General features: G+C 44.6%; 1 protein-coding gene and 1 non-coding gene across 2 annotated transcripts in view; one reads left to right on the top strand and one right to left on the bottom strand.

Annotated features, from left to right (window-relative positions):
• Brca2 (BRCA2 DNA repair associated) overlaps window positions 1-19,090 on the bottom strand; it is a 43,148-nt gene that overhangs the window by 5,794 nt on the left and 18,264 nt on the right. The window contains exons 13-24 of the mRNA XM_032886852.1: window positions 17,391-17,460; window positions 16,459-16,787; window positions 14,392-14,573; window positions 12,946-13,133; window positions 12,257-12,427; window positions 10,642-10,996; window positions 9,256-9,411; window positions 9,036-9,180; window positions 7,889-8,010; window positions 6,081-6,273; window positions 5,678-5,841; window positions 5,446-5,584 (exon numbers count right to left, since the gene is read on the bottom strand). Of these exons, the coding sequence (XP_032742743.1) occupies window positions 5,446-5,584; window positions 5,678-5,841; window positions 6,081-6,273; window positions 7,889-8,010; window positions 9,036-9,180; window positions 9,256-9,411; window positions 10,642-10,996; window positions 12,257-12,427; window positions 12,946-13,133; window positions 14,392-14,573; window positions 16,459-16,787; window positions 17,391-17,460 (2,214 nt within the window). The remainder of the gene's footprint in view (window positions 1-5,445; window positions 5,585-5,677; window positions 5,842-6,080; window positions 6,274-7,888; window positions 8,011-9,035; window positions 9,181-9,255; window positions 9,412-10,641; window positions 10,997-12,256; window positions 12,428-12,945; window positions 13,134-14,391; window positions 14,574-16,458; window positions 16,788-17,390; window positions 17,461-19,090) is intronic.
• On the top strand, window positions 17,934-18,074 carry LOC116885976. Its single transcript, XR_004386057.1, has one exon. It is a non-coding gene; the product is annotated as a U4 spliceosomal RNA (small nuclear RNA).

Raw genomic sequence — 19,090 nt, 5'->3', positions numbered from 1 at the left:
AGACTGATGCCCAGTGACAGTGAGTGCAAGTGAGCAAGGGCACGGCAGCAGCTGCACCAGGTCACTCACTCGAGCGCTGTCTGAGACTATGACTTCCTGGAAGCAACCCTTGTCGGCTCTCACTCCGGGGAGTAATGTTACACCCACACAAGGGCTTCCTGGGCAGCTGTGAAAAGAAGGAAGCGAACCCCTCGGCAGTACTAACCAGCTCTCCAGAAAGACTAGTGTCTCCCTGCACAGCAAGAAGGGGACAGACAGAATGCATACACAAGTCTACTGCTCCGAGCCAAGAATGAGGAAGGCTGAACGGAATAGGTGAAGTCTGGAGAGGCAGACTCAGGATCGAGTTCCTCAGGAAGGAACGATACTTCTTCAAGCGCTTCTGTATGGCCCTGACTCTTATAATCAGTAACAGACCTTAGTTTTACTTGTTTGTTTTTGGTTTTTCAAGACAGGGTTTCTCTGTGTAGCCCTGGCTGTCCTGGAACTCGTTCTACAGACCAGGCTGGCCTTGAACTCATGGAGATCAGCCTGCCTCTTACTCCCGAGTACTGGGACTAAAGGCATGCACCCTTCCCCCAATCTGTAGACCTTAAGTTTCCCCATCTACTTCCCACTAAAGAGGAACCAGATTGGATTCAGGACTGTAGCACAGATCACAGATGAACTGGCAGCACCTTGTGTTGTCAAAATGTAAAGAACTGTTTAGAAAGTGAAGGGGGCTTACTGAGAACTACGGGTGGCCTGCACCTGGGCAGCCCCAGGATGTACTTAGGCCAGGCTCTCCCACTGGACAGGGGCAGGCCTGTGAGGTAACAAGGGTAATGGTTTCTTGACCTTTTGAATTTCTACCTTCCACATACTGACCTCAGTGGATGGATGACTTTGTTCCCCGTTCAGCAAGGAAACAAAAGCAATCAGAAGAGGTCTATGCAAGTGTCTACCTCTCCATAACTCCCGCATTGGTGGCCCTGTCTAAGTACTTTTGCTTGTCTGTTGGCTCTGACTTGTCTCATCAGAGTGGGTTCAGGACGTCCTGTGCTGACTGCCCAGGGTCAGCCTTTACTCCCTTCCTTAGCCTCTTCAGCATGCACTGTGCCCTCAGTGTGCAGGAACACTTTACCTGAAACCTCTTCTCTTTTTTTTTGGTTCTTTTTTTCGGAGCTGGGGACCGAACCCAGGGCCTTGCGCTTCCTAGGCAAGCACTCTACCACTGAGCTAAATCCCCAACCCCGAAACCTCTTCTCTTGATCATGATTCTAACCACTACTTTCTTTTCATTCCCTTTAAATAAGTGACGAATCAGAGAAAGATTTGACAAAATGAATCAAAGATAGGATACGCTCAACTCTCACAAGAACAGACAGGAAAGAGGCTGGAGCAGAACAGGGGTGACGAGAGAAAGAGGCAAGCAACAGTTTTATAGAGAGGAGCTGGACAGAGGGGAGAGTGTGTGTGTGTGTGTGTGTGTGTGTGTGTGTGTGTGTGTGTGTGTGTGTGTGTTTTACCAGGACAGTTTTACAGAGACAGATTACAGAGGGAACAAGCTAGACACAGGTAAAGACAGAACCAGCCAGAGAATAAGAAGGAGCCAGGAGATTAGAACAGATTGCCAGAGTTAGTTTGAAGCCAAGCAGAGCCACTTAGTCAGAGGCCGAGAGAAGCTTCTGTCAGCTTGACTCTGTCAGCTTAGAGAGGAGTTTGGCTTGGAACAGCGGAGTTGGACCAGCTAGCCATTGTTCAGAAAGAACTAAAAACGGTGAGCAGCTTATTCAGCAGTGAGCCTCCCAGACAACTAAGAAACCTTTACACCAGACACTCAGGAAACAGCCATACCCGCTCTACCAAATCCTCTCCTCATTGTGCTCAGTCAGCCAGTCTCTCCATGGAAAGGGCTCTGCCACAGTGCCAAAGCCAACCACCAAGTCTTGGTCCTCACCTCACACTTGGGCAGTTTAGTCATACACACAGCAATGCACTTCTTCAACATACTGTGTGTGCTCCTTAGCACTCGCCCACCTCTCGGACCTCTCCCACGCATTCACTGCTTCCTTTCTGTGTGCTCCATTCCTGATACTGCGTGTCAAAACAGAGTCCCGTCTCTTCTTGTCCACTCAGAGCCAATGCACTCAGTCCCATGGCTTTGCATCTCTCTGGCATACCGATTCTACTGAGATCTGCATCTTCAGCTCTGACTACCACTGGAGTGCTGTCTGCTCTGAAGTTCACATCTGCTTAGAAGCTTCCCATGTAGCTGACACACCAGTGGCAACCCGTGTTCCCCTCTTGTTATCAAGTCTTCTCTATTCAGCAAGCGGTAGTCCCAGTCTTCCACAGCTCCGGACACCTGCACTGTCCCCACCTTCAGAGGGTAACCAGAGCCTGTCTGCTGCTCTCCTGTCTACGTCATCATCCTGTCCTGCCTACATTGTCACCAGGGCATCCTCCTGGGGTCCTGTTTGTACCCATGCCATCTATACTGTACTTTCAATGGGAAAAGGTCCTCTCTTCCCATCACCGTTTAAATAAAAGTTAAAATATAGATCAGGGAGCCATCAAGATGGCTCAGTGTGTAGAGGTGATTGCTGTATAACCCTGATAGTCCCAGTTCAACCCCCAGACCCTACATCCAGGCATACAGAAAGAGCCATCTCCATAGAGCTGACTTGCCTGCTGACCTCTGCACATGTGCCACACATAATAATCAACACAAAATTTAAAGTAAATCCAAGAGCCCTCCAACCTGGTTCTTTTGTGCCTCTCTCACTCTCCGCCAAAGCGTGCAGCCTCCCAGGGACTCTCCCCAGCTTTTACAGGCTTCTCTTTCAGTTTTGTCCGGTCCAACACAAACGCTAATGAGTTCTTTTCTGAAACTGTCTAAAATGGCAGCCTAGTGTCAGCTCTCTGTCCCCACCTTGTCCTTTCTGATGTCATTCCTTCCCTTTGGCCCTCTACTGTTTTGTTTGTTCCCTCCTCCCCCTCCTCCTCCTCCCACCAGAGTGCTCCCAGGAAGGAATTCTTCTCTGCTGTGCACCTGGCATGGAACAGTTACTCAATAGACACTGAGAAGAAAGCTGCGGACAAAGGGGACGTCCCAACTGAGAGGCTGGGGCGCCTGCTCCACAGGAAGACGTGCACCACTTTTGCCTTCACACAGGTTAACTCAGAAGACAAGGATGCTCTGGCTAAGCTCGTGGAAGCTATTAGGACCAATTATAATGACAGATATGACGAGATCCACTGTCACTGGGGAGGCAACGTCCTAGGTCCTAAGTCTGTGGCTAAGCAATGCCAAGCTGGAAAAGGCAAAGGCTAAAGAACTCAAACTAAACTGGTTTAAATGTATGCATTTTCTGTATATAATTACAAAATTGTCTTCCAAAAAAAAAAAAAAGAAAAGAAAAGAAAAAAAGAAAGAAAGTCTAATTGAGGGGCAGACAAAGTGATGAATTGGAGAAAGTTCTGACAGAATGAGTCAGAGACAGGCTATTCCCAACTCTCATAAGGAAAGGAAAAGACAGGTTGCAGAGTGAACAAGCTAGACCTAGATGAAGACAGAAGGAGCCAGAGAATGAGAACAGATTGAGAAAGTTAGTATGAGGTCAAGAAGGGCAATTCAGTCAAGAGGCTGAGAGAAGAGCCAGAGTAAATCAGTCAGCGTGGAGAGGAGTTGAAGCAGCCGCCAGAGATCAGAAAGACCTAGAAACGGTGAGCTTATTCAGCAGTAAGTCTGAGGCCTAGATAGGATTGTACGGAGACTAGAAGATTCCAGGACTATCCTGGGTTAGCAGACAGAGGCAGTAAGCCTCAGAGATGACAATTATTACAGGAGAACAGAAGTTATTTTTATCAAGTGCCAAGGAGGACAGCTATGCTAAAGGAAGAACATGGGTTTGGGAGAGGAGTAGACACTGTTCCGTTTAGGAAAGGCCTCTTTCAAGGCTACACTTGACCAGCAACATGAAGGCACAAAAAGCCAGCATGGCGGTCTTTAGGAACAGTGGGAACAAGTGATATAACAGCAAGGACACATCACACGGTTACAGTGCAATGAGGGAGAGCGAGGAGCTAAACAAGACATGAAGGCATGAACCTACAGAGGGCTACTGGCTGGACGACGGAGAAAAGGGAGGAGGGAGCTCTGTAGATAAAATGCACAATACAACAGGGAGGGGCGGGGGTAGTGTCAACATCTGCCAAGCAGTGTGAGCCCAGCTGTGATCCCCAGAACTACAGAATAAAACTAATACATAAATGCATAAGAGAGACGAATCCAGCCAAGATGTTGGAGAATATTAAAAGCTTAAGAGATAAGGGGTTGGAATGGTCCACTAATAGGTCAGATAAGAATTATTTGGTTGTAACTACTGAAAAAAAAAATCACATTACAAAGTTAAATAGCACAAAATAGAATACAAGCTGTTCTCCTGAAATACTGTTGAATTGTTTTTATCAAGAAAGAAGGCAGCTGGGCTATGGTGGTGCACGCCTTTAACCCCAACTCCCAGGAGGCAGAAGCAGAGGATCTCTGAGTTGAGCCCAGCCTGGTCTACAGAGCAAGTTCCAGGACAGTCAGGAGTACACAGGGAAGCCCTGTTTGGTTTTGTTTTTTTTTTTTTTTTTTTTTTTTGTGTTTGGGTGAGGGAGGAAGGAGGAAGAAAAGGAGGGAGGGAAGGAAGAAGAAAAGGAGGGAAGGAAGGAGGGAGTGAGGGGAAGAGGGAGGGAGGGAATGAGGGAGGGAGGGACAAAGAAAGGGTGCTAAAGGCTATCAGGATGGCTCTATGGGTAAAGGGCTGGACTTCAAGCCTAATATCTTTTTTTTTAATTAATTAATTTATTTATGAGCACACTGTAGCTGTCTTCAGACACACCAGAAGAGGGCATCCAGTCTCATTACAGACGGTTGTGAGCCACCATGTGGTTGCTGGGATTTGAACTCAGGACCTCTGGAAGAGCAGTCAGTGCTCTTAACCGCTGAGCCATCTCTCCAGCCCCAAGTCTAATATCTCGAGTTTGATCTCTGGGCCCCACTGAAGAAGAGAGCTGACTCCTATAGGTTGTCCCCTGACCTCCACGTAAGTGCAGGAACATCCACACATATACAGAAAAATGCGCATAAGTGGATACAAAGATTACTTTCCCACCACTACTTATCAAGTCTCTCAGCGAAGCTCCCCTAGTTATTAGTTTAAAGGCTTTTTCCCTGGATGGTGGTGGCACATCTTTAATCCCAGCACTCAGGAGGCAGAGGTAGGTAGATCTTTGAGTTCACTGCCAACCTAGTTCATAGAGTGACTACAGCCAGGGCTACACAAAGAAACCCTGTGTCGGAAAATAAACCAAAACAAAAGCCAAACCAAACCAGAACAAAAAAACCCCAATTTAAAAAGGTAATGTTTTTCAAGAGAACCAATGAAAAGCTACATCAGATACGCTGTACGTTACCTATTGGTTTTACAACAGAAACTACAACTCCTACTACATCCACTTCAGAACAAGGAGGCTGGAAGGCTGGATCTGACAGTCTGCTGAAGAGAAGGGGCTCCCTGGGCTGGTAAAGCTGGAGCAGGGTCTCACTGGAAGCCTACAGGAAGCAGAACAAAGAGTCAGCAAACTGAGACTGTGAGGAGAGCTCTACAATGATCAAGGTGGAGAACGAGTAAGGGGAGGCGCGGACCGGCAGCTGTTGATACTGAGTTCTCTTTGTGGCTGTTAACTGGATGCTGGGCCGCTCAAATTTATTCTTCGATTTTGACACCGAAAGATGATAGATTCTGTATCTCTGTCCTTCTGTTAACAGGGAGGGCAAGTCTGAGGATGGACGCCAGATACTCAACAGAGCTGTTCAGAAGAGAGGGACACGCTGGTGACCATTCACTGAAACATGGCAATTACAAAGACCCAAGGCTCCCTGCCCTGTGGGTGCTCAAAGCCTGTTTTAACTCATTTGATTTCACGTCAATTTCAGTTTGTCATTTGGAAGATCACTTTTTAATTTAACAAACTGGATTTAAACACAACACACACACACACACACACACACACACACTCACACACACACACACGACTTGCATACTGACCTGATTTTTCTCTTTTCTTGTAGCTTGTAACACGAAGCTTCCACACAGTTGAGACGTCCCTTGATAAACCCTCTTCTTTCTCAGCGGCCTCCAGGGCCTTCCGGAACTCTGACTGGATCCGTGCTTGTTTCTTATCGCTCAGCATTTGTCTGTAGTTGTTCAAGGCTCTCAGCTGCTCTTCGCTGAAACAAGTCTGTGGGCATTTGACACACTGAGACAGAGCAGACGCAGCAGCAGTCCTGCCCACCCTAGCAGGGCGGCCTCCCGTGAGAGCAGAGCAGACCTGAGCGAGGGTGCGGGTCATTATTCAGCCTAAAACACACAATGCTCTAGGGACCTCAAACTACCTGAGTCCCTGTGACACATTTCCCTAGGGCTAAACCAAACATTGAACACTAAGTGTCTTCTAACCACAAGCAGCACACCTACATTTCAAATGGGCACTAACGGAATAACAGATTTGTGCCTGGAAAATGTCACTTGACCTTCACAGTGTTGGAGCTGCTGAAAGTGAGGTAGAGAGAATCAATAACTATCCACTTGACATAGGAGAGGCTGGCTCAATGCCTTTTATCCTTGTCTCCTGTTAATAAACTTAATTAAAAAATGATTTATTTATTTTGTGCATTGGTGTTTTACCTACATCTATGTCTGTGTGAGGGTGTCAAATCACTTGAAGCTAGATCACAGTTTTGAGCTGCCAAGTGGGTGCTGGGAATTGAACATGGGTCCTCTGGAGGAGCAGCAAGCACTCTTAACTGCTGAGCCATCTCTGCAGCCCAATAAACTTAATTTAATTTACTAGTTCCTCCTTAGAACAGCAGATGTAATTTTTAGAAGTTTTTGGCATATTCATTTATTTAATGTGTGCATGTGCATCTGTGGCTACAGGCAGTTGTGAGCGGCCTAACAGGAGCACTGGGAACTTTGCCAGGAGCTCTGAGCATTCACAAATTTTGCTGTGTCTCTTAGGCATACAACTTGCCATTCTGCTGCTTAGTCCCCAGAATGCTTGGGACATAGACCCATGCCACACGGTGGGCTAGAAAGCAAGTTTTGCCTGCATTTAAAAAGAAAATTATAGGGGTTGGGGATTTAGCTCAGTGGTAAAGCGCTTGCCTAGGGAAGCGCAAGGCCCTGGGTTTGGTCCCCAGCTCAAAAAAAAAAAGAACCAAAAAAAAAAAAAAAAAAAAGAAAATTATAGTATCTGGGTGCAGTGTTGTACAGCTTCAGTCCCAGTATTCAGGAGGCAGACACAGGCAGATCTCTGAGTTCAAGGCCAGTCTGGTCTACAGAGCAAGTTCTAGGACAGCCAGGGCTAAAAGAAGAAACCCCGCTTCAAAAACAAACAAAACAAAACAAAAAACAAAAAAAACAGGGGTTGGGTTGGGGATTTAGCTCAGCGGTAGAGCGCTTGCCTAGCAAGTGCAAGGCCCTGGGTTCGGTCCCCAGCTCCGAAAAAAAGAAAAAAAACCATGAAAAATATAGTATTTGAGTGTGTTTAAGTCAGAAGGAAACTGGAAGGAGCTGGTTCTCTTTTTGTACCCTTTGGGTCCCAGGGATTGAACTCAGGCTGTCAGGCTTGGCAGCCGGAGCCTTTACCAGCTGGCCTTCTCTCCAGTCTTTTGCCTGCACATTAATCTATGCTTATGTAATACACAGAACTCACAAACTCTTTCATTCTCTACATGATGCAGATTCAACAACTTGCCACAGAAATCCTTCTGAAAGGCTTGCTATAATGGCCAGCAGGGCGACAGCTTTCCAGAGGGCTGGGGACCAAGGCTCGTCATCTGGCTCTTCCTCACCTCCAGGTGCTCTGGGTCTGATGCATCCTGCACTGCTGCATAGAGCTCTGCACCGTCCTGCAGAGCGTGGACCTGCTGCCGTGTGAGTGCCCGGGACAGCACACGCCGCTGGGCTGTGTCTTCTGCAGCAGGAAAGCATCATTGATTGGTTGGACCCAAAACTTGGGAGTGAAAATATAAAGTCAAGCAATAGCACCCAAAGGAGGGAGGTCAGATTATAAAGAGCCACACAGAGCAGCAGGACTGTCACCAAGTCTAACAGCGGGGTCTGATCCCTGGAACCCACAAGGTAGAACAGAACCAATTTACACATTGTCCCTGACTTCTGTACATGCACAAAAAGAAAACATTGAAAACAAACAAACAAACAGCTATCTATTAATAGTTTCCTTTAAGAAGAGGAGAGAGAAGAGGAGAGAGAGGAGGAAGAGGAGCAGCAGCAGCAGCAGACGATGAAGAGACGAAGACTATTGCAGTCACAGTTAAAGCACCATAGGCAGGGGTTTATTTGTAACTTGTACCTTAAACAACTTATTTCTCATATTGATCCATTTATTCATGAAAATGATATACTCTAATGTGTATTTTAAATAAGTTAGATAGTGGAAGTCCAATCTATGTTTTAAAAACGTGCTTTGAGTTTGTGTGTATGAAAGCGTGATACTCACATATAGTGTCACAGGATCCCTGGAACTGGAGTCATGGGTGGTTGTGGGTGGTGCAAACTGAACTCGGGTCCTTTCCCCTCCAGCCCTATTCTTTCTACAGGTATGCATGTAACATAACTAGGAAAGGTCTGAGGAAACACATGAACACACAATCTTCTGTGACACAAGGGGAGACACCTGTCACTTTTCACTGTCTCAGTGACCTCTGGACCTAAGGACTCAATGACAGTTGGGATCAGTTCAGTTTTTATCTCTTTGTATGTGTGGTATTTTTTAAGTTAAAAAAAAAAATTCAGGGGTTGGGGATTTTGCTCAGCGGTAAAGCGCTTGCCTAGCAAGCGCAAGGCCCTGGGTTCAGTCCCCAGCTCCGGAAAAAAAAAAAAAAAAATCAGAATTTTTAAAAAAGCAATTATTGATGAGAACTCATGTAATTATAAAACACTAAGAAATAACGATTTGTAAGACGAAGTCCATCTTACCTTCATGCTCTTTAAGCTCTGTGTGGACTTTGATGAACAAGGCCTCTAGTTTCTTCTGCTGGGCCTCTGCAAATCTCAGCGCTTCCTTCTCCTCCTCTCTCTCATTACGAAATATGTACGATCCAGACACCGTCTTCTCCACCCACTGACAATGCATTAAAAACATTCAGATCCTCGCCAAAGAAAGGGATTCCACGGTAAGCTTGAAAGGGCACCATACCTGTAGAGGGTACACTCTCTGAACGATGACATCCACACAACCAACATTTCCTCCATCACTGAACAGTGAGGACAAGGGCAGAGGGAAGGGCCTGGGGTCATGAAAGAACCCCAGCTTGCTGTGCCAGCGAGCAGGCCGCGTGCTGTTTGCAGAAATCTGTACAAATAAAAGAGGAAGTCAACTCTGAAGTTAAACACAGGCAGGTCAGCACATATGCAATCTCAGCCCTAGAGAGGCAGAGGCAGGGAGATCTCTGAGTTCAAGGCCAGCCTGGTTTAGAGAATGAGTTCCAGGACAAAAAAAAAAGTTAAATACAAACTGAATTCTACTCTACAACTTTTTTTCATTCTTTTGGGATGTTTTAAGAATAGCGTGTGTGTGTGTGTGTGTGTGTGTGTGTGTGTGTGTGTGTGTGTGTGTGTGTGTGTGTGTGTGTGTGTAAGGTGCTAAAGAGATGGTTCAGCAGTTTAAAGCACTGGCTGCTCTTGGAGAGGATCTGGGTTCAATTCTTAGCAACCACACAACCACACGGACGCTCACAACTCTGATCCAATTCCCTCTCCTGGCCTCTGAGGGAAGTGCCTGCATATGGTGCAGAGGCTGGAGAACAGAAATAAATAAACTAAAACATAAAGCTTTAAAAAAAAAAAAAAAAAAAAATCTCGGGTTGGGGATTTAGCTCAGTGGTAGAGCGCTTGCCTAGGAAGCGCAAGGCCCTGCGTTCGGTCCCCAGCTCCAAAAAAAAGAACCAAAAAAAAAAAAAAAAAAAAATCTCAAAGGATGATTGATAAAGGCAAAAAAAGTGAGTAAGCAAAAACTGTACAGAGGGAAAACTACTTCAACGTAATGCATTTCTCACAACTATTTCTACTGTAGGGCTTCGGGTGTAATCTACTGCAGTGCACTTGCCCAGCACGTGCATGTGTGTGTGCGAGCATACACACACTCACAATACACTCCTGCTACAGAGGACCACTGATATAGAAAAATAGGTGAGGGGTGGGAGATGGCTTAATTGGTAGAGGTCTTGCCGGAACTCATGAGGTTCTGAGTCCTAGCAGCAGAACACCTGGGAAAATGCCAGGAATGTCGGTATGAACTTGTAATTCCAGGGCTGGGAGGAGGAGACAGAGGTACAGATCCCTAAACTCAATTCTGGTCCAGACTAACTCTTGTTGATTAACCCCAAGTACATTTAGCTCAAGAAGTAGCTCTGCTCTCCCAGCAGAAACCATTAAAGAAACTTGCTTCTTACATTACTAGTACAGTGTCAAGAATGCTATCCTTTACGATGGACATAAACACACCATCTTAGGTAGATTACCTCTCTCGAATAAGGGAGTCATAGGCTGGTCCTTGCCCACAGAGTACAGTAATTTAACTTACCTTTAGCCTAAGGGAGTCTGGGGCTTCCAGAGGTGCACAGGCATCGGGAGAGCCCACCAGCTCTGCTCCCTGAGTAATGATCTTCTGACCCACAGTGAGTCTCCCACTCTTTACGAGAGCCAGGAGTGGAGGGTCTAGCTGGGCCTTGACAGCATACCACCCATCTGTGAGTTCGATCGTGTCTACTTTGTTGCTGTCCTCACCGCTAGCTTTACTGCCTGAAGTTTCAGACACATTTGTGCTTAGTGAAATGATATCAGAAACACAGAGGACAAGCGTTTTTGCTGCTGTATCATCCCTTTCCAGTATCTTCTTAAGAGCTGATCTGCTGCTATTGTCAATTTCCACATCGTATCTGAAAAGGAAACGGAAATGCTGATTCTAGGAACTGTACCCATGGGGTCTCACTGCAAATAAAACCAGTGAATACTTGAGAAATAATGAAGTTAGTTCATCAGGCTAGACACACAACACGGCAGTCAGGAGAGCTTGTGGCACTACCACGAGGACAGTTTAGATCCCAGTGCACACATAACAAAGGGAGTGCAGAGTACGTGCCTGTAACTCCACCTCTGAGGTCACCAGAGACAGAGAGGTAGATGGGAACTTGATTCCATACTAGCCAAGAAAATGGGAGCTCTAAGTTCAGAGAGAGCGACCCCGCCTCAAAGGAATAGCAGAGTGCTAGTGGAGGACACCAGGACCTCTTCTGGTCTCCGTGCATGCACACAGGAGTGCACATCCACACACACACACTCACAAATAAATAAATAAGCAAATATTTTTAATAATTAGTTCATTAAGCCAGGTATGCCTTTAGTCCCAGCAATCAGGAGACAGAGGCAAGGGGATCTCTTGACTTCAAGGCCAGCCTGGTATACAAAGTCAATTCTAGAATAGCAGGGCTACACAGAGAAATCCTGTCTCAAAAAAACAAAAAAGTTCATCAAACAAATACTGAAAAGATAATTTTTAAGATTTTTAGCTAGAACACAGATTGAAAACCAACCAAAGAACATGCAGGGGCTGGACCTAGACCACCTGCACATTTGTAGATGAGCAGCTTGGTCTTGATGTGGGATCTCTAACAATTGGAGCAGGGGCTGTCTCTGACTCTGTTGCCTGCCACTGGATCCCCTTCCCCTAACTGGGCTGCCTGGTTGGGCCTCAGTGAGAGAGGAAGGGCTTAGTCCTGCTGGGACTAGATGTCCCAGGATGGGGTGGTACCCAAGGTGGGCTTCCCCTTCTCTGAGGGAGAGGTACTTGTAAGAGAGGGACTGGGAAGAGGGGAGCTGTAATCAGGATGTAAAATGAATCAAAAAATAAATTACTGAAAACAAAGAATTCAGCTATACATACACTGTTTCTATTGTTAAAATAAAAACACAAAAGGCAAAAAAAGTTTTACTGACAATCTTTAAATACTGGATTAAATTCACATGTTAAAGGGGTAAAGAGGGGTGGGGGAAGAGAGGCACAGGCTGGTGAACACTGATTTGCCTTAAGTGGGGCCTGTCACTCACAACTGGTTCACACACCACCCTTGATATAGAATCCAGGAGCTAAACAGGAAACTACAGATTGAAAGACACTCAATGCCATCCATTCGACTTGCCTGTATTTTAGTTGAAGCAGTACTCGCTCTGGGTTTAGACATCTATTCGCGAATTCCTTAGGAAAAGCAAATTCCATAGCTGCCAGTTTCCATACAATCCACCTGTAGTGGTTAGAGACCCAGACGCTAGAAATAAGCTTTGGATCCACACCTGGAGTGTCACACAGAGCCCTGAGCAAAGAAATATACAATACAATAAAAACTCAGAACAGTATCAGATGCTACAACTGTCACTACTCTCCTGTGTGAACTCATGCAGTATACGTCGGTAAGGCGATGTACAACTTCTAAGTTGTTGAATCTAAGTACTGAGATTTTCTGATTATATTACTGACATTTATATGTCTCTGTTTAAATTTTAGTGCTTATAATTTTAAATTTTATGAAAATATACAGTGAAAGAGGAAATGACACAAATGAGGGAATATCATAAGGCAAACTCAAGTGAATTTTCTACCATAATGTATAAAAATGTAACAGTTTAAAGAGAACAAAAAATACACTTCAAAGTCCCAGAATAAATCACATTCGATTTTCAGAAGATTTCAAAGAATGTGTAGCAAAATATACTTTAATAAAAGATTCCAGATTAAAAAAAAAGACTAGCAACTTTTAGCTTAAGAGCCGTAAGGAAAGGAGGAGGGAGAGCAAATACATAAGTTAACATAAAATCTGTGTCCACACAGCACCTGTAAAATTCTTCTTTTCCAGCCTTCCCGTCATCGGAGGGGATTAGCCATCCACCATCTGCCAACTGAAAGCCTTTGCCAGCGCACAGAGCTTCTTTACCAAAGTGATCCTCAATGGCAAACTGAAAATACTCAGCGTTTTTGCTGTTAACGCTTATGCATGCTTTAGAAACGCCATACATATAGAGCTGTAAGAAAACAATAGGAAAATCCCACAGTAAATACAAGCCAAATACAGACCTAGAATACAAACAAAACTGAACTTACCCAGAACTAAAATAGTCACTGACCCGGAGTATAACCCAATGATAAAGTGGTACTTAGCATGTGAAAAATCACTGAGTATGAAACACACATGCACACACATGCACACACACACACACACACACACACACACACACACACACACACACACACACACACACACACACACACAGACCCCTCTGTACTAAAAAGCATGTTTGTAAACTGCTCATGTGTTTGAGAGTTGGTTACACTTTTCATTTGCTCTTGTATCTTCCTGTTGTTAACTCTGCCACAAGAAGGCACTGTGGGAACAAGCAGATAGGCAGTGTTCGCCTTCTCCAGTGGAAGGCTGTGCTCTTCAGCAGTCCACATACTAAAGCTGAGTGAAACACAGATTACCACGGCCCCTGCACCAGGCAGACATCTAAATTCACCAAGTGCTCCATGTTTTTAAGCCACTACATTGTACAATAACAGATGCTAATAATTTTCTTTTAGAGCCCAGAAGTTAAAGTGCAGGGTCCCACCAGGTGTTTGCTCTCACCCAAGCATGAGCAACCAAGTGTCCTTCCCTTCGGGCAGTGGCTCGGGTCAGACCCGTGTGTTGGAGCACGACTCTTCTGTTCAAATTAGGTGAGTCCGGGTGTTTTCTCTGGGCTGTTACTTAACCCTCTCTGCGCATTAGCCCTCTCGCCTGACAAAATGGTAATGCACTTCTCACAGGAGGCTGTGAGTCTGAAGCCATTGGTAACTGAGGCATGTGAGGCTAGCTCTAGGATGAGTGTCCAGTGCACCAAAGCTTCAACACACTCTGTTAGCGTCACTGCTGTCACTTCCAGCCTTCTGCTCAGGAACATTCTACCAAACAGTAATGTTTTCACTAAAATCAGATATCAGAACCTCCAAAAGCAGTCACTCACACATTGACTCAAGGCTGATTAGACTCCCCTAGTGCCTAGCTCAGAGCACTTTCGCCATCAAGAAAGAGAGACTGGAGCACAAGCAGCAGTTCTGCAGCACAGATAAGGCAGGTAAAGGTAAGGGAGGACAAGCCTGGCAGAGGGGGAGGCCCCTCTAGACGGATGAGGAAGCAGGATCCCGTATCCTCTGGTCAGCAGTCATCTGTTCATCATTCTTTGAACAAGACAACTTGCAGACTCTGGCTAACAGCACGAGGTTTCCCTCAGGATCACAGTGTACCTGCTTAGGAGAACAGGCAGAAGGAACGCTGTCTCCTACTGCGGCCTGCAGAGAAATCCGGGGCAGGGTGGATGATTTTGTAAGATACAGACTGCCTGGCTGCGGACAGAGATGATGCCTTTCTTTGTTTTTAATTCGTATATCCTGTAGGTCTCTGGCATTCTGAAGGCTTGACATTAAATCTGTTAAAGGATGGTTTACAAAAGTGAAGCAAACAGAGCTGGTGGCTGGCACACAACTTTAGTCTCACACGGGGGGTGGGAGGAGGGGAGAGACAGGAGGACCTCTGAAAGTTCTAGACCAGCCTGATCTATAGAGAGAGAACTGTCTCAAAGAAACAACTAAAATGTATTTACTGCTGGGTGGTGCATAACTTTAGTCCCAGAACTCAGGAGGCAGAGGCAGGCGGGTCTCTGAGTTTGAGGCCAGACTTATCTACAAAGCAAATTCCAGGACAGCCAGGGATATAAACCCTGTCTCTGCACTTCCCCCCCACCCCCCACCCCCCACCAAGAGGCACAGCCTGCTTTATGAAAGATGTCTATCAATTTGTTCCCATGTCTTCATAGCTGGGTTTATACAGTTCCCACAGGAGGCCGTTTTGGTCTTTTTGCTTTTTTTTTTTTTGAAACAGGGTCTTGCTATGCTATGTAGCCCATGCTAGCCTGGAACTCACATAGCACCTGGCTCACTTTTCACTAGTGGCATCACAGGCCTGAGCACATCACGCCTGGACTTGCACCACCATTACATTTGTCTTGTGCATGCCTGTGTATGTGTATGCACACACATGTATGTGAAGGCCAGAGATTAACATGGAGTATTTTAACCCAACACTCTCTACTTGGAGACAGGGTCTCTGACTGAATCCAGATCTCACCAATTTGACCAGTTTGGTTGTGCAGACAGCTTTAGGAATCCTCCTGCTTCAGCCTCCTTAGTATCAGAGTTAGATGTGTGTACTATACACTTGGATTTTACATGGGTGCTAGAGATCTGAACTCAAGTCTTTGTGCTTGCACAAGAACTTTATCCTCTCAAACAGTCCCAATCCTGACTTTTAACAAAAACAAAACCAGAAGAAAAGTCACATTTCTTTCTTTGAAATAAATCATTAAAACAATTTGAACCTAATCTTTGGCTTCAAAATCTGAAAGGTTAATAAAGGTCTGGGGCTGGAGAGACGGCTCAGTGGTTAAGAGCACTGGCTGCTTTTTTAGAGGTTCTGAATTCAATTCCCAGCACCCACATGGTGGCTCACAACCATCTGTGATGGGATCTGATACCCTCTTTTGGTGTGTCTGAAGACAGGGCATTTATGTACTTACAATACATAAATAAATAAATCTTAAAAAAAGGTTCTGAAATTATCACCACAAAAAGGAGAAAATATTGAGGAAAACATTAACAGTATAACTCTCTAGTCTAGTGGTTCTTAACCTGTAGATTATGACTCCTTTGAAGCTTGAAGGACCCTTTCAGAGGGGTCACCTAAGACCCTTGGAAAACAAACATTTACAATTCCTAACAGTAGCCAAATTACAGTTATAAACTAGCAAAAAAAAATAGTTTTCTGGGGGTTGGGGATTTAGCTCAGTGGTAGAGCGCTTGTCTAGCAAGCGCAAGGCCCTGGGTTCGGGTCCCCAGCTCCAAAAAAAAAAAAAAAAAAAAAGAAAAAGAAAAAAAAAAAAATAGTTTTTCTGGTTGGGAGTCAGCACAGCGTGAAGAACTGTACTAAAATGTTGCAGCATTGGGAAGGTTGAGAACCAATGCTCTCTCTAATCAAAAGGTGAAAACTAGGACCAGTAGATGGCCCAGCAGGTAAAAGTGCTTTGTGCACAAGCCTGATGACCCGAGTTCAAATCCCAGAATGCAGGCTGGAAGGAGAAAACCAACTCCCCAAAGTTGTCTTCCATGTGTGCAGCAGCTCAGGCACCTGTACACACACAGAAACCGATTTTAAAAATTGTTATAAAAAGATAAAAACCATGTTAAACAAATGCTACATAATACCTGAAGACTTCTCACAGCCTGTGAAAATTCTAGTAGCCTCCTGAGAGTAGTCACCTTTGTTAAACTGAGGAATGTCACTGTCGTTCCCATCTTCACTGACTCCATCTGCGCTCTTTTGGTTCTTTCCCTCCAAATTAACATTCTTGCTATCAAAATGTTCATCTCTGTGAAACCGTGATTTCACCTTGAAAGGTGGGACAAAGACTTTGGTGGATTTGTCTGAGACTGAGTGTCTGGTCCTTTCAGTTCTTAGAGCAGAAACTGTAGGATTGCTTGAAGACTTTCCTTCAGCTGAGTGTCTTGAAGGATGCCCCTTAGACTGAAGTCCTTGAGCAGGCGAGGTAACATGTGGGCTCTGGGTTTCTTGCCTTTCTTTACTTGAGCTGCATTGGAGAGAGAGTACTTAAGTATGCTCGCCTGGCAACAAATATACATACACACTCTGCGTGTGTGTGTGTGTTTAGAGACAGGATCTGGTTTTCTGGTTTGCTTGTGAGTGTTTATATCACAGGATGATACCACAGCATCCAAAGCTGTTGTTACTCCTTACATGAATCCCAGTCGTTGACGTCACAGCTTTCCTCCCACAGGAGCCCCTTAACTGCATGTTCCCAGTGTGGCCTCCTGCTCTGCACCGCTCGCTCCTGCCCACTGCAGGGGACTTGCTTGCTAGTAACTCAGTCTTCTCTGGAGCCTCACGTCCACTCCGATCCACCTGTCTTGCTTTTCTTTCTTCCACAGAGTTAGACCTTTTCTAGCACACATTTCTTTCTTTTTTTTTTTTTTTCCTTTTTCTTTTTTTCGGAGCTGGGGACAGAACCCAGGGCCTTGCACTTGCTAGGCAAACTCTCTACCACTGAGCTAAATCCCTAACCCCACTAGCACACATTTCTAATTCATTCTAAATGAGTTAGAGTTATTAACTTTAAAAAAAAGAAAAATCACCTTTTTCTGATGTTATACTAGATTTTAAAAAAAAGTCTTACCAGAAGGGTCCACAGGTAACCGGCTCTAAAGACATGTGGTGTGTGAACAATCGTCTGTCTTTTATTGTGCCTAAAAAAATCCCACACTACAATATTAGTGAAAAGTAAGAGGTTTTAGTTGCCATTTCTCTTTATTATACATTACTGTAAATGTTCACAAAATTTTGTTAGACACTGAAGTTTTCAATACACATAATGGACATTTAATAAATAATTACCAGGCATACTGAACTTGCAAACTAATTATAACTATAAGCAAAATAACCGACATTTCAAACCTCAGAGAAATCAGTTTTAAATTTAGTCCTGGTGTTAGTAACAGTCAGTGTAATTATCATCTCTGAAGTTAGCTTTTACGAAGGTTCAGAAGCAAAGCTTTTGATAGTATTTATTCCGAATTTGTATTATGGCTATTAGACCTGCAGTTTGTCCACTAATTAGGGATTAACTGAATAAACCAGGATACAGCCGCTTGAGTGAGTATTATGCAACCATGCAAATGAGTAAGAAAGATATTTACATATTCATTAAGCAGCATTCCCTAGCTTTGCTCATTGGCAGTGTTAAAGCCAGTGAGGTTTATCTGAGGTGCAATTATAGCTAATTGAAAACTTTCTCCAATACCCTGCCACGATGACTTTAAATATAGTTGGCATTGGCAATTTTTGACGGTTTCTATAGAAACTGTTAAAAAAAAAAAAAAGCAAGCATGCACAGAGATAATATAGAATGTTTATAAAGATAAACTGCAAACCATGGAGTAAAAGGTAGGAAAATTGGAGAATAGCCTGGAGTGTGCCTAGGGTGGATTTAAGACATCTCCGAGTATAACTTTCTACAGCATTTATGAATGAGTTATGCAAACACTTTGTTTGCTCCAATGTAAGATTAAAGAATAAGAAACCAGAGGCTGGGGAGACGGCTCAGCACTAGCTGCTCTTGCAGAGGACCAGGGTTCAATTTCCAGAACCTACATGGTGGGTCACAACTGTCTCCAGTTACAGAGGGACCCAATGTCTTCTGGCTGCCACACAGCAGGCACATACATGGTACACATACATACATGCAGGCAAAATACAAATACACATAAAATAAAATACGAAAATCCTAAAGCCGGAAACAAATAAATGTAACCTATCCATTCTGCACATGCAGAGTTATTCTGACAGGAAAACACACAGCACAATGATACTTCTTTTAAGGATTTGTAAGATCAAGAATTCTTTTCATAAATGTATTTTATTACTTTGTGTGCATGAGTGTTTTGCCCACATGTAGGTCTGTGAACCACATATAGGTCTGGTGTCTGAGGAGGTGGGGAACCTCCATGTGGATGCTGGGAACTTAAACCTGGATCCTCTCCAAGAACAAGAAGTGCTCTTAATCACTAAGCCAACTCCCCAGACACAGAATTCTTATGTGAATTTGAACCAACTATCTCTACTCTACAGGAAGGTGATTCTAAGGGTGGTCTAAGTGCCCATAATGATCTTATAAGGCCCCGCCATCAGCACTGTTGTGTGTACACATGTTCACTGTACAAGAGCACATCTGTACAGCTTGTATATCTGCCTATAGAAGTCATAATCATCTTGAAACAATTTATTTTCACAGTTAGGCTGACACAGAGTAGCTACTCTTTTGCCACAGGATTATCATGGGTACTTGAGAAGATAAGCACTATCAGTTACTCAGATTTG

The sequence above is a fragment of the Rattus rattus genome, chromosome 16 (assembly GCF_011064425.1).
Source record: "Rattus rattus isolate New Zealand chromosome 16, Rrattus_CSIRO_v1, whole genome shotgun sequence".
Taxonomy (NCBI): Eukaryota; Metazoa; Chordata; class Mammalia; order Rodentia; family Muridae; genus Rattus; species Rattus rattus.
The sequence above is the reverse complement of the archived record's forward strand: the minus strand, read 5'-3'. Positions and strand labels throughout refer to the sequence as shown.